The sequence below is a fragment of the Hibiscus syriacus genome, unplaced genomic scaffold, assembly GCF_006381635.1.
Source record: "Hibiscus syriacus cultivar Baekdansim isolate YM2019G1 unplaced genomic scaffold, ASM638163v2 tig00111402_pilon, whole genome shotgun sequence".
NCBI classification, from domain to species: Eukaryota; Viridiplantae; Streptophyta; class Magnoliopsida; order Malvales; family Malvaceae; genus Hibiscus; species Hibiscus syriacus.
The window spans coordinates 2,923,557-2,939,382 of NW_024063082.1; the positions used below are offsets into that span (position 1 = coordinate 2,923,557).

Genomic DNA, 15,826 nt, shown 5'->3' on the forward strand with positions numbered 1-15,826 from the left:
TGAATGTGATATTTTTGTTAACTAAATCTTTCAACTTGATTTATTAGTTTAAATCGTACTCAAACATTACTTTTTAATCTAAATAATACTTGTAATAAATAACTTGTTTGAATCATAAAATTAAATTTAAATATAATTTGAACTTTAAAATTCAATTCAATTATCTAATTAGAAAAATAGATACCAAAATAGTAGAATTTAATTGAGATTGGTAACTTGAATTTATTACCCTCCTTATTAAGCACAGTAAATGACAAAAGAAAAAGGAGTCTAATGCACCCACTTATTTTTCCTAAATTCAAATTGTCAAGCAAACTTGTATGGAACAAGATTGGATCACATTCTTCTACTTTGCAGAATCCTTTGTCCCATGTTTCTGCATCAAAAAGTGACAAAAAAAATGCAATTATATCAGTACAGTTAGAGATGAACCGAGAGAGAGTGATTGTCTCTAAAAATTTTAAATTCCTATATATTTTAGATATTTTGCTTATATTTTTTTTTGTTGAAAATCTATATTCGCCCCCTAAAATTTTATAAGTTCGCATCCTCTAACATAAAATATTGCATCCATCCCGTCAGTATTATCAATAATGTATGGGGGAAAAAGTGACATTTGTTGAAAAAATCGAAAATTAAAATTACCTTCCAAGCATCATAATTGTAGCCTGAGGATTGGTCCCGGGAGAGAAAGTAAAGGTAGAAGCATCTATAACCCTAAGTCTATCCACTCCAAAGACATTGAAATCCCTATCAACAACCTTCCCAATTTGGCAGCCTCCATGATAATGCCACACCGTCATCACGGTGTCAATGCAATACTGTTCCAATGAAGTTGTAGCATTGGGATGTTTTGGTCTCAGGTTCAGTGGCACGCTCAGCATCATCTTCAAAAGATCTTGTGTCGTCATGTTTCTGAAACGGAAACTCGACAACGATTTGGAATTCACGACGTCGATAATAGTTTGCACACCTTGGACACAGTGTCTTAAGTCCTCTGCTGCCTGGAAGTAGTTGAATCTTATCCTAGGGTTGTCACTGATATTTGTGGTTTGAAGCTCGAGATAACCCTTTGATATCGGACCTTTAATCGACCCAGATATTATTCCGAGGTTTGTCATTGCACTCGCCGCTGCTTCTTGGGGTGCCTTAGAGCTCTGGAGCTGATCCCCACCGGAAACAGAAAGGGCTGACAGATCAAATCCATTGAACGTCAAAATGTAGCTTTCACCGGAGTTTGCGATTCCCACAATTGTAGACGGTGAGAGCTGAATGTGATTTGAATAAGGAACTATAAGACTGTTTAATGGTTTATCTCCCATCTCTCGGCCGACCATGGGCTGATCTAGCACCACCTTGATGTCCAATGACCGGAGCTGATCCGCGGGACCAATGCCGCTCAGCATTAGCAATTGTGGGCTGCCGATCGCACCTGCCGATAAAATTATCTCGCTGTCATTGTTCGACTCGTTTTTCAAGTATGCCATGTGCTTTCCTCCATTCGCATCGTAAAAGATGACCCCCTCAGCTTTTGGTCTCGTTCCATCTACCACTCAAACAAAATAACTTAGAAGTGAATCAATAATTACTTGTGATAATTTGTTAGAAATTGTAACATAGAATCTGAAATTATATCGATCAATTTATGCTTAAACTAATTAAACGTGAGTACCTGTAGTCTTAAACGTGATCTTGTGCACAACAGCATGCAAGTAAACCTTAATCCTCCTCGGATTAGCATACTCAAGCAAATCAGCAGCGGTATGACGATTTCCATTTCTGTCAAAAATAGTTCCGCTAGTTTTAGTTCCATTAATATGAGCATACGTAAATCCATTATCAGGTAAAACCCCAGCTTCAAGCAACCCATTTCTCACTGCGGTTTGCCACTCGAACGAAGCTGGCTTGTTCACCAACTTCCTCTCAATCCACTCGTACGAATCTTTTGCTAATGCTTCATCTAAACCTATCTGCTTTAGGAATAATGGTTCGGCACGCGAGTAAAACCCGACGTTGATCGTCGTTCCACCTCCGAGAACCCTTGCTCGGTTGTTGGGAACTCCGTCCTCGGATATGAATGATTGAGAGAATGAATCCGGGGACATGTCGGTAAGAGTAGCGATAAAGTTTTCCATTCTTATTTTGGTGGTGTTGGCGTAGGGGGACCCTCCTCTTTCCAAGACTAGGACATTTGCATTTCGTGTGGACAACGTCGCCGCTAGCGGACAGCCGGCGGATCCTCCGCCGATGATTATATAGTCGTAGAACGAGACTTCTGGAGCAGAGGTTGCTTCTTGGATAAAGCTATATTTTGGAGCTGCAAATGCATATTATCATACCCTTATTTAAAGCAAATAATAAAATTAATATGGGCAAACTACACGTTTAGTATTCTAACTATCACTTTTATTCTGTTTTGGTCACTTAACAATTTTTTTCAAAACCATACCTAACCTTACGTTTTGGTTTTATTTTAATCACCCATCGTTAAAAAATTATCCGACTTATTGAGGTGATATTTTTCAAAAAAAATCAATGATGACTTGACATTACCTTATGATAACACATCAAAATCATCATTATTTTTTAACGGTGAGTGACAAATATGAAACCAAAGCATAATGTTATTTATGATTTTGAAATAAAAAAACAATTGGGTGATTAAAACGGAACAAAAGCAATAGTTGAGATACTAAATAAATAATTTATCCTATTAATAATGATTGAAAATCACCGATTCAAATTCAAATTTATGAAGAACAAAAGCTTGATTAGAAGAACTCTCAAATAGTTTAGATAGCATACCTTTCTCTGCATGATTAAGACAGTGAAAATTAGCAAATGCAACTCCAAAAACAAGTGCAATAAAGCTCCATGAGTACTTCGAACCCATATTTTTTTCCCTATGATTTTTGCTTCAAAGAGTTTATGCCACTATAAATAAATCTCTTTTCACCTAACCTTACAAGCTGTACTTGTAGATTTGGCCAACTAGCCCTAATTCATTAAAGTTGGCCAACTAAGTAATTAACTGAAAATCTGGCTTTTTAACTTTTCATTTTTTATGAATTAATTTTTCAATTTTTATTTGAATTTGAAAGATTATTTTCCATAAAAATGATTTTTTTAAAAAAAAAAACTTAAGAGCATTTGAAGTCATTATATTTTTGGGGAAAATAAAATATTATTACTTTTACATTCACTTGGATCCTCAAATTATGAAATTACTTTAAATAAGCACTTTAATTAATTTTAATAGTTAAGTGTCTTTTTATTTTTGTTTTGGATTGTCATTATTGTCCCATTCCATTTGTTGATTTTTCTGGAAATTATTAAACATTGTAAATAAATTTTAAAATAATAAAAAATATCAAAATTTTGTTAAAAACATAAAATTATTATTATGTACTAAAATTTATGATAAAGTCAAAAATAAAATAGTTTTAAAATTATAAAAAAAACATAATAAAATAATAAACAATTATTATTATTATTATTAAAACCCTAAATGTTTTCTAAAAATATAAAGTTTTTGTTGTTGAATGGTCTAGGGTGATTAGATTACCCTTATTCTTATTTTGTTTGTTAAATTTCCTATTTTGTTTTGTCAAATTCTTATTTTGTTTGTTAAATTTCCTATTTTGTTTTGTCAAATTCTTGATTAGATTACCTAAATGCAAGGTAATCGAATTTTAAGCTATAGCTCTCGTTTTGGTTCTTGCACGAGCTTCAAGTTGAAGCTTCATAATTTATATTTAATCTTTATTATGCTAAATATTTGAAATGTGAATTAATGTACAATTTCAAAGCTCAAAAAGTTATTGAAACTTTTAGTATTAAAGATAAAGAGAAAATTGTTGAATAAAGAAATAATCTGAGACAATTTTATAAATTTAAACTAAACGAATTTAGTTATAAGTCGTATCAATATGCATTCTGATTTGTTACGATTGTATAGGGATTTATTTTAAAATATGCTAAATTATAACTTTCCAATTAACTTTTGGTTAGTTTACGTACTATAAGAGGTGAGGTTCTGTAATGATTTTATTATATGTGATGTAAAAGATGCTGATTTGAAAATCAATTAAAAATATTAAAATAAGAATTACGATATAAAAGATAGTAATATGAGAATTAATAATAAAAAAAAGGTTAAAATAAAAACTATTTTTTAAGAGATGGTTTTTGAGTATAAAAAATCCTAAAAATACCACCTCTATGCAGGAGAGCATATAATTTTTATATTCTTTTGAGTGGATAGCCAAATTATATTTAATTTTTTTTAAAAAAATCGATATTTTTTTTCGCTCGCATAATTTTATTTGCATTTTGTAAAGAGAAAAAAAAAAGGAAAATCGTAATTCCGAAAGTAATAAATAAATAATAGGGTAAACTACCCAGATCATCACTCAACTTTATTCTTATTTCTATTTTGATCATTCAAATTTAATTTTTTTTAATAATTAAATTTTATAAAATATACTTCTTTTTGTTACTCCTCTGTTAATTTATCGACAGAGTGATGAGATGGAACTTGAAGTCAATTTTTGACCTTTTGGCTCCATTTGATTGATAAGCTCCTTGTGCATGCTTTTCACTTCGACTTCAACAGCCTTTTCAACCTTATCATTTACAGGCGGATCACTCGAAGGCATTTCCTCAACATGATAAATCTTCAAACCAATCTCACCTCGAATCCAACTAAAGAGTCCTTAATGAATATAACCATCTAGTTTACACTTTGCAATAGTTTCGTTTCTTCCATTTTAACAGCGACGACTCTGATTGAGCTCTCTAATGGCTTTAGATTGAAGCTAGACCATTAGTTTCGTCTTCGGTATCCATTAGTCGTTCCTGAATTCTCCCCAAAAGTTAGACCGATATCACCAGAATTATAGTCACCAATATGATGTAAAGGGGCCAAAACTATTGAAGTAAGAAAATTTGGTGTTCGTTGATTCACACCGAGGACACTTGCGAGCTGACGCAGGCTGGGTTATTTTAGCTAGCCTGGCTCGTTCCGTCATTGAACCAGGCCTAATACCACCTGCACCGCCACAAGCAGACGACCGTGCTGGTAGTGGAAGCTAAGAAATATGATGATTTTCGGTGGTAATACCTCCCATTTGTTGAAGAGTTGGTGGCTGCAGAATTAGAAAAAAGTTCAAAATATCAATATGCATAAATAAAAAAGAGAAGAAGATAAAATAAATGGTATATTCAAGTGAGGATTAGAAAGGGGCAGGAATATTATTTATATCTACATGACTTTGTTTTTTTAAATTCGTCCAACTAAATATTACTATTCAATTGGAGCAGAAGTTTCGAGTGATGGCTTGTTTCAGATGACATACAAGACAAAGGACATAACATATTGATCTTAACATGATCACAATGGGAAAAAGCCAATGAAAAATGGGGTTGCGGGCATTGAAGAAACTGACCTAGTTTCTCGAGATGATATTCACAAGAAGGAGCAGCTTGCTAGGATTTATGACCAGGTTCTTATTGTAGATAATAACTCTGCTGCAAAGGAAGTTGTTCTGATGCTTACAACTAAATACAGGCATCATGGCCATGCATGTGATACTGAGGTATTAGTTCCACTAGTTCTAATATCTTTTACCATTTTTTTTGTACGTGTAGTACATGTTGTATGGAATAGGAATCTGCTCCAACCACCATCCATGGCATTTTCGCTGGACTTGATTACTTTTAAGAAGGCAAATGAGCAATGCGACTCTCTCTCTCACACTCATTGCTGGTGTATCAAACTGAGAAAATAATGAGCAATCCGACACTTGCACTTTCTTGTCAACGTTTCTAGATCATAAATATAAAAAATGAGGATCAGGGAACTAACAGATTACAAAGAGAATAAAAGTGGAAAGAACAGAGACAAAGCAACAATCACGTAAGCGGCTCCAACGAAGGCACTGGGTGTCAAGTTTATTTGGGTTATGATTTGTGATGGCTCCCACACCAAAAACACTTGAAAATTGCTCCGTTTGTCCGAAAGGTGGAGCTGCAATCCACGTCCTCAGCTCGTTGTTTCTTTCTGCTGCTGAGGAGAGAAAGAGGGAGAAAGGGAGAAGAGGAGGTAGAAGAATAAAGGAAGGAGGAAAAGGAAAAGAAAATTAGTAGCTTTTTTATAAGGAACTCAAACTATGCCGTTTTGCTCTAATTTTTTTTTTATGATTCAAAATGATTTTGGTATACGTTGTCACATCAGAACGTTGTTAATTATTTTTTGGTTGAGTGACTGAAACAAGAGTAATTTGAAAGTTGAGTGATTAAGTTAAAAATAATTAAATTGTAGTGACTAAAATAGGAATGATAAGAAAATTGAGTGATAAAAAATAATTTACCCTAAATAATAAATATAGATAATTATAAAAATCTTTGTCGAGAAACAATCCTCGCACTCTCTCTTGTCTTTTTACTGCATCGGTATCTGTTCTTTTTCCTCCCAAAATCTGCAAAAAGGGTCTTCGTCTCCTTCGATCCTTTCTTCGTCTTGGTTTATGAGGTTCTCTCTCTTTCTCTGGATTTCTAATTTTATTTTTCTTGATCAGAGATCTGTAGTTTTTTTTTTTTGAATTCGCAGCACAGAATCGATTTGCTTTTTTATTGATCTTTGTATTATAATTTTGGGGTTTTCATAAGCATATATATTTTTGATTTTTTTAGTTTCTCTCTCTCTCTCTTGATTCCTGGGACTTCTCCGGAAGCTGTTTTAACAGTCCTCTGAACCCTATGGATGCACGTGGACCGCCAGCATTGGCTACAACCCTAAACCCCAGTTTGTAAAAGCTGCATCCTAATTTCACTTTCGCCTCTTTTGTTTACTTTTTCTCATCTCTCCCTTATTGAATCCAAGTTGGGGGTTCAAAAAAAATTTCAATACCGCCGAAGAACTTAAAATCATATTTGTTTGTCACTGGAGATTAATTTATTTACATCTTAATTTATGGGTATAATAGATAATTCCTGTTAAATTATGTCTAATTTGAAGATATTCAATTTCCTTAGTTACTGGAGATTAAAAATATTGGGATTTCATTTTGCATGCATTGAGATTTTCTGCTTGTAACATGTTAGCTGAAGTCCCGTTTTCATTTCTATTTACAGTTTGGAGATGAATGGTATAGAAATTGTGGACTTATCTAGTGATGATGAACTTGGAGAGGGAGATGTGAAATCTGTTAAAGTGGAACCTGGCTCTGTTAGGAGCACGATAAAGCAGCAAAATAACCATAGTGCTCAATCTGTTAAGTTCGTTGATTCCAAAGAGCAAACTAGAAAACAAGCCTCTGAAGCAAATAATGCTTTAAGTAATGGTCAAAGTAGTACTAGTGTTTTGGAGCAATGCCAGTCTCCGGATGATGATACAGGGGTTTGTTCAACATCAGCCCTATCTCCAGCCCCAATTTGTCGACAATTCTGGAAAGCTGGGAGCTATGAAGGGGGGCTTAGTTCCAAGGTCACGTTACAAAGTATGCAGCTATCAGTTATTTTTGCATTGTATTCTTATTGTTTTGTGGTTCCCCAATTCCTAATGCATCGTGTTTTCTTGTTTAACCTTTTTGCTTTTTATTTTTACAACAGATAGCACAAATTATCTGTATGTGCACCCTTTGTTTCTTCATTCAAATGCCACCTCACATAAGTGGGCCTTTGGTGGTATGTCTAGCTTATGCAGTTAATTTTTTTATACTTATGTTTTCTTTCGGTGACTAGTACTTTAGCATGATTAAACTGTATTTTGTTTGTTACTGTTTGCAGCTATTGCTGAACTACTTGACAATGCTATTGATGAGGTGAATTTCAACTTAATTTGTTGGCTTGAATATATTTGTCTTGTTTAATGGTACAGATGCACGGTGTAGGATTATTTTGGAAAACTTTATAATATGGTAAAATAGTCATAAAACTAGGATTTAATTTCTTTCGTCTTATTTGTAGTAATTGGTCTGAAATTTTGTATGGGATTCCAAAATTTAGTGATTTAACAAGGGCAGTGGCGTACTTTTACAATTGGAAGGTAGATCAGGTTATGAATGTTCATGTGGATTGACCTGTAATTAGGAGATCTGAATATTCTATGACATCAATACTTTGAAGTCTTATTCGTGCCAAATATTTACAAAACATAATTCGACCAGTATGCCAATAATCATTAAAATTTGGGAATAAGACCCACCTGAATAAAAAAATAGACTGCAATAAACACCCAATATTTTAATCAGATCAAAGCCAGGTATCAGTTGTTTTCTAGGCTAGACAAACTCTTATATAAATATATATATGTTAAAATTATGTTTGACATGTTCAATGACTAAAAATTTAAGCATAAATGAAGCTTGTATCACATTCTTACTCTGTTAATAGCCATTCTGTTGGTAAATATATGCACAGTTAAGTAGGTTACTACAATGTTTTCCCAAGTTTGCTATCTTGATGAATTCTCACTGTTTTGCACTTCATATCTTATTTCTTTCAAATTGGATAGATCCAAAATGGGGCCACGTTTGTCATTGTAGATAAAACATCAAACCCGAGGGATGGGAGTCCAGCTTTGTTAATTCAAGGTATTTTTTTCTCGATTTAATAAAAAATGATAATATACATTTTCATTCATAATCCATTTGTTTTTGTTTCTCTGTAGAAGTTGTCTAATGAAAGATTTGTAACTAGTAATTCTCAAAACTTGATAATTTGCTATTAGATGATGGTGGTGGAATGGACCCTGAAGCAATGCGTCGCTGCATGAGCTTTGGATTTTCAGATAAGAAGTCAAAGTCTACAATTGGACAATGTATTAATCTTGTGTTTTATTTGGAATATTTGTTGATTCTTTCTTTTTTGCATTTACGAAAGTTATGGTCTTCCAGATGGCAATGGTTTCAAGACTAGTTCTATGAGACTTGGAGCAGATGTGATTGTTTTCAGTCGCCGTTTGGATGATAGGTTTGGTTCCTCTGCCACAATCATTATCTACCTCGTGCATTAAAACTTTATTCTTGCTATTTATTTGTAGACTATTAAAGTTTATTATTGCATATTGAATTAGAGGATAAATTTATCATTTTCATAAATTTCTGATGACTTTTTTGAAAAAAATATTATGGAACAAACATAAGTATTACTGGAAATTTTTGCAATGATAAGGTTCTCAATGGTTTTTTCTTAGAACACCAGGAGGAAATAATCTATACTAATTATAATTTCCCTGGCTGAGTCCGGTGTTACAAGTCATGTGACACCAATTCAGTGAAATTACAAAAAGGGACATAATTTCAATATTAAACTTGAAATAATGATATACATGTTTTTTAAAATATCTTTATTTTTTATCGTGTATTGCTACTTTTAAATTGTTAATTCCCTTTATTCCTTGATCAGATCATTGACTCAGAGCATTGGTCTACTCTCTTATTCATTTTTGACAAATGCAGGCCATGACAGAATAGTTGTACCTATGGTGAGCATCCTCTTTCCATTGAGTTTATGCTAGTTTCCAATGCATGCTATAGTATCTTTGTGCAAACTGCAGGTGGATTATGAGCTTAATTCGTCAAGTGGCATGTTGGATGTGTTGCATGGTAGAGAACATTTTGCGTTTAATCTTTCCATTTTGTTACAATGGTCTCCATATTCAACAGAAGCTGAGCTTTTGAAGCAAGTAGGCCCTATACATTTCTGTGTTTTTTATTTTACAATCTTCTTGGAATTGTCAATGATTAATATTTCTGTTAATTGAATCGTACATCACATTAATATTTGCAAATTTTGGTTTTCAGTAATTTCAAGCACAAATATAATAACCTTTAACTCTTAAGAACGATTGTTGCTAACCGAATAAGGTGATTTCTAATAACAAGTGGTAAGATCACTTTGTGCTGTTGGAAATGATACCAAACACTACATCCTAAAAATGGGACTTGAAATAATATACGACTTTTGGCTTTCATTGGCCCTTACAGAGGGAGGAAGGAATGTGGATATTTTTCCACTTTTGTTCGACTCCTGTGGTATCTGAAAGCTGCATTGGCTCCCCGACTAATCCAGAGTTGAGCTTTGTCAATGCAACTACCAACTGAGCTAGGTCGGACCACAAACAGATATGTTGTATTTATACACTTAGGAACCCATCTTATTTTATTGTGCTTCAAGCCTCAGTTAAATGAATGACACTGATACAAGCTCTGTTTTTATTTTTATCCATTCTTAAACTAATACATAACAATGTTTTATATTCCAAAAAAAAAGGGGAAAGGGGAACATTGTATTTGTTGAATTTAAGGATATTGTCTTAAATGGAATACCATATGTTATAAGCAACTTAAACCTACCTCTGATCAATTTGAGTTTTCCTTAAAAATACTTTATTTGAGCTTTTTCCCGGCTAATTCTATACTTGACTTTTAGTTTTTTTTAACATGGGTCAATGACTTGTAAGCCTAGTTATGTCTTTCTTTTACAGTTGACTTGTGTTACTTGATTCAACCCATAAAACTAACCCCACATTCAAGAAGCTTGTGTTTTTGTTGTTTTGATTTTAAGAAGATTCTTTGTGCTGTTGTCCCCTTAATTTCTTTTAGTCTTAAAAGCCAAGTGCACAAGGGAAACGTGGGTTACAGTATTTAATTAAAACAACTTCCTAAATTACATTTAATTTGATAAAATAAAGTTTACTTCAAAACTAAAATCTACTTGGAACTTATGCAACACCATATCTGGAGCACCGGAAGAATGGATCAAATTGTGTAATGTATTTTATTTGATAATTCTTGAAAGTTTCTGGTCTTTGAAGTTATTCTTGTCTAACCTCAATTGTACTTCCATCTAAGTGCAGTTTGATGACATCGGTTCCCATGGCACAAAAATTATTATATACAATTTATGGCTCAATAATTATGGGTATTCAGAGCTAGACTTTGATTCTGATGAAAAGGTTGAATTTTTGTGTGCATGCTGTTCTACCTTTTCCAAGAAATTTTGCAACATCTTTCAAATGAAACCTTATGATTCCTGGTTGCAGGATATTCGCATTAGTGGAGATACCACAAAGGTTGATGCATACCCTGCTTGGAAAGCTGTAAATGAACAACACATTGCTAGACGTTATCATCATTCTCTTCGTGTGAGTCTAAGGTTTCTGTACTTTTTGTGTTAAACTAACGAGTAAAAGGATTCATATTTCTCGATTTTGATTCTGTCTCACTGTACAGGTATATTTGTCCATCTTGTATTTGCGAATTCCTGAAACTTTCAGAATAATATTGCGTGGTGAAATTGTTGAGCATCATAACATTGCTGATGATCTGAAATATATAGAGTATATCTTGTATAAACCACAAAGCGCTGGATCTGTGGAGGTACTATGTACTTATTCCAAGTATTATCATCATTTCTTATCCTAGTTTATCTTAATTGGAAACTAATGATCTATATGAACCACTGTCGTCACTATTGTGATGTTGCATCTCAAGTCAATAACCAAAAGTCTTATCAAAAAAAAAAGTCAATAACCAAAAGCTTTCTTGATGTCTAAACAACCATCCTCCTTTGTAATTTAACATGAAATTAACTGTCTGTCTTTTCATCTGTTGGATATTGCCTATGAAAACTTTACTGGAAGTTGCTTGCATGGGTATGGTTGTATTCCCTGAATCCCTTTATGGTGATTGCCTGAATGTTTCTCTGACTTTACTATGTATTACATGTCTGCTTTCTGGTTCAACTGCAGGGTGCAGTTGTATCTACAATTGGTTTCCTTAAAGAAGCACCTCGACTTAATATCCATGGATTTTGTGTCTACCACAAGAACCGTCTAATTATGGTAACTTTCATAAAAATATTTTACCTTTTTCTTTGTTAATGTTGGGGATGAAGCATGCAAATGACTAATGGTGTAACTTTGTTTGGTTAAATAAAGTAACATATCTTTTTCCCGGCTATATCTCAAAATGCTGCTCATTTATAGTTTTCCTAGAAACATAATGCTGCTGATCTTTTACCATTGGTGGAGTTAAATATCGGAGTATAGTATAGAAACATGCTTAGCTTGTCGCTGTCTTCTATTCATTTTCATCAAATGTTGAGAACATCAAATGTTGTTTGTTTTCACATCGGAAACTTAATAAAAATGTTAAAGTGGCTTCTGACCTGTGAAGTGCATGACTGTACAATTTCTATTTTTTCTTAAGCAAAATGCTCACTTCTGTCTTATGACTGGGAATTTACTAGGTTCAGGAATATTGTATCAACAGTTATTGTACATTCCTGTGTGATGTGTCTGTGCCTAGGTTTCTTTGAGGAAGGTTTTTCTCCTTGTGATTTGTATTACATGCCCGGATATATGCCTGTAAGGAGGAGATGTTTTCTGCTCCATGATTTATTTACATGTTTGTTTCAAGTGACTATTGTTGGTTTCTTAAAGTCTTTCCTTTTTCCTTCTTTTGCAGCCATTTTGGCATGTTGTTAGCTATACAGTTAGTAGGGGTAGAGGTGTGGTTGGTAAGAATATGTTAAATCACTGACATTTGACTCCTTTTTTCTCCATCATAGGTTAATTATGCGTAAAATCTTAGTACAAAGTATTATTCTATTCTTTCAGGTGTTTTGGAAGCTAATTTCATTGAGCCAACGCATAACAAACAAGGTTTTGAGAGAACTTCCCTTTTTCATAAGCTTGAAACTCGCTTGAAGGAAATGACATGTGAATACTGGTAATCTATTGTTTAATATCTAAGGGGATGTTTGGTATGAAGTGATCATCCCAAAATTAGGGTAATCTGCATTCAATAAATGCATAACCGTGTATGTTAGTAATTTAAGAATCCTAGGTGGCATTAATCTTAAATCATCTTTAATAATAAATTTTCACTAACCTGTCCCAATGAGATTGGAAAAACACTAGAAAAATTGCTAGCTAATTCTTGGCATAAACCTCTAAACTAGGCCAAAAAGTTTGAGGCTTGTTTAAAGGTGCTTGTAGCAGTACTTTTGTTGGTAATAGTGTATTTTTATACACAAAAAAAATTCTGAAGAGAATTTTAGATGCCAAGAAAAAGTGAATTTTGTTCCCAATGATCTTTTTCACTTGTATTGCCAGATATTGTAGTTCAAGATCACTAGTAATTTATAATGTATTACCAAAAAACATCATAATATAAAATCACTAGTGATCAAATTACCTTAATAATCCTCTTACCATGGTGATCTTACAAGTGATACCAAACGCTACCTAGGTCACATGTATACTTCCATAGCTTGTTTCTCCCCCTTAAAAGTTTTATTCCTGGTTTTCCTCCTATATAATTAGTCTTGCAATTCCTCTTACTCTAATAATCTATCAATAGTTAAGGCTTATCATGGATGTTTATGGTAGGAAGTTCACATTTTCATGTTTTCATTGTATGTTTGGGATAAAAACTGTGTACTTCTATTTTCGGTTATCGCTGAGAAAAATATTTAACTTCATGCTTCTTTTTCTATGCAATAACTCAATTTGATGCTTTGAAAATATTGATTTTAAGTATAGATTTTGGCTCATTTATAATGTCTTCATTGCCTGTTTTTAATTTGATCCTTCATTTTTTTGATGATGGTCTCTTCATGAGAGTTTAAGATCATGTTCATCATAGATTCCTGAAGCTCATTATTCTCCCTGGCAGGGATTATCATTGCGAACTAATTGGATATCAGATCATGAAAAAGTCTCGGCTAGCTGCATCTCATGTTTCACCTCAGTTTACAGGACAGAGCAATGTACAAAAATCTGTTGGGTTGAATCAAACTTATATGGTTTCTGATAGAGCAAAAGGACAATGTGTAGATGTTGCAGAGCAGTCAATCTCCATCTCTCATGGAAGAAGCACACAAGGTAATTGCTACATCAATCTTCTTTTGGTACTACTATGAAGGAATTTTTTTTTCTCAAGACATGGTGCCTTGTGGTTAAACAGGACTTCCTATGAAAAGGAAGGGACAGGCTGACATGGTAGAAATTGAAAAGGGGAAAAGCCAAGCAGGGACATGTGGCAACACATCTCAGGTCTGTGTAGGAGCTTGATCTTGCATTTCTAGATTTTAGAATTCAAAGAGGAGGTGAGGTTCATTTGCTAAAACATGCAACTCAGTACTGTTATATAATTCAATGGAAGCATGATTCTTTTCTGTCCATGCATGCAAATCCTTCCAGGCATCCTGCTTATTGGATGAGTTTGCTGCCCGATTCTAAATTGTATTGTATTTAGCTGGTTATAACTTATATGGGGCAACACACGAACAGTGCATTTATCTGTTCCATCTTTCTTTACGTAGGTGTTAGGAAACCCGGTCTTCTTTTGCTTGCTTATAACAGTTTCATTAACAAAACGGATTCTAATTGCTAACCATCTGTGCGCCTTTTCTTTTCCCGGTCTAGTCTCTCAATGCTGCTGCAAATCACTTGAAAGATCAAGAAACCCAAAAAATGATGCAAGAAAACAGGAAACTTCATGCAAAGTGAGTAGAATATTATTCCATGGTTTTATCAGTTTGTGAAAGACATCAATATCATATATATAGATTTTTCACATGCACTTAGTGATAGCCAGTCTTTAGTCCCAAAATTTAGCATACCAATAATCTGGCAGCTAACTGCTGGAAATTTACTTTTGTATTTCAGATGCTTGGCGTTTGACAAGAGAGGGGAGGAACTTACGGTCAAGGTACTAAATATTTGTTGGTTTCGGAAATCTTGCATCAATCACTTTGGACTTCAACGAAACTTAACCTTTAACTCGTGCAGGTAGAAGAGCTTAGGAATGAAATGGTAGAGGTTCAGCGCGTGTATGAACGATTGGTAGAGGAACTGAAGTCCTTGAATGTCTTCAAGGATGAAAAGAATGTAAATGTGTAAATACACTGTTTAGTCCTAACACCCAATTGCTCGATTCTTTCAATTGTATTTTGCGTCTCTGGGCATCGGGTGATCTCAACTTAGGGGTTGGGGGTGATAGGTCGTACCGACTTCATAGCGGGAGCTAGGGCGGGCGTGACGGGGGTTGGGTTCAGCTCATTTTGTATTTTGAATTATTTCAGGTGCTCTGAGCTTGTTTCTAGATTTGGGTAGTTCTTGCATGTTCTCTTATATTTAAGTTATAGAGAAAAGAATTAGATCTTTTTACTTTTGGTTAAACAAACAGGTTCCCCATTTTTACCATGGGTAAAATTGAAATGGAAGAAGTGATGGAGATTTAAAAGTTTATCATCCTATGTTAGAATTTGTGGAGGAGAAGTGTGGTGATGAAAATAGTTATTGTAATCAGTAGTGAAATTACTCTTAGTAGGTTTGAGTTCAAATTCAGTGATAATTATTAAAGGTGTTAAAGTCAAATTGTGTACATAAAATAAATAATAAAAATATATCATAATTCTATTTATGTTATTAGAGGTCAGCGTTCAATGAAGTTAAATTTTTTTGACGAGTCGAGTTTATAAAATTTGAGTCGGTTTTGTTCTAATTTTTGTTTAAATTTAATTATAATTATTTATAATATTATGGTATTATTTGATTTTAATTTAAACGGATTTTTATAATTATATACAATATATATATATATATATATATATATATATATATATTTCTATTTCTATATGTGATATTATATAAAATTGAAGGATTCGATTCAAACATAAAAATTAATTAATTAATTATTAAAAGTTTTGAATTATTCTATATGTTTTTTAGTTATTTGAGTTATTTATTTTATAACTCGACTCGAATTTAAAAAAAATTGAGTCGAGTTTATAAATAAGTCAATTTAATCTA

The 15,826-nt window shown here is 33.3% G+C and overlaps 2 protein-coding genes across 2 annotated transcripts; one reads left to right on the plus strand and one right to left on the minus strand.

The window, feature by feature from the left end:
• Nucleotides 1–266: 266 nt before the first annotated feature.
• LOC120162352 (protein HOTHEAD-like) lies at nt 267–2,893 on the minus strand. Its single transcript, XM_039172512.1, has 4 exons — nt 2,806–2,893; nt 1,673–2,317; nt 646–1,546; nt 267–376 (listed from the first exon to the last, which is right to left on the minus strand). The coding sequence occupies exons 1-4, from the start codon at nt 2,891–2,893 to the stop codon at nt 337–339; spliced, it is 1,674 nt and encodes a 557-aa protein (XP_039028443.1). The 3' UTR covers nt 267–336.
• A 3,487-nt stretch (nt 2,894–6,380) lies between these two features.
• Nucleotides 6,381–15,240, plus strand: LOC120161719 (protein MICRORCHIDIA 6-like). Its single transcript, XM_039171929.1, has 20 exons — nt 6,381–6,532; nt 7,135–7,499; nt 7,612–7,686; nt 7,789–7,823; nt 8,516–8,594; nt 8,732–8,821; nt 8,898–8,973; nt 9,409–9,487; nt 9,560–9,688; nt 10,862–10,960; nt 11,048–11,149; nt 11,238–11,384; nt 11,756–11,848; nt 12,474–12,525; nt 12,626–12,737; nt 13,686–13,894; nt 13,977–14,065; nt 14,438–14,517; nt 14,681–14,723; nt 14,804–15,240. The coding sequence occupies exons 1-20, from the start codon at nt 6,528–6,530 to the stop codon at nt 14,912–14,914; spliced, it is 2,070 nt and encodes a 689-aa protein (XP_039027860.1). The 5' UTR covers nt 6,381–6,527; the 3' UTR covers nt 14,915–15,240.
• The last annotated feature ends 586 nt before the right edge of the window (nt 15,241–15,826 follow it).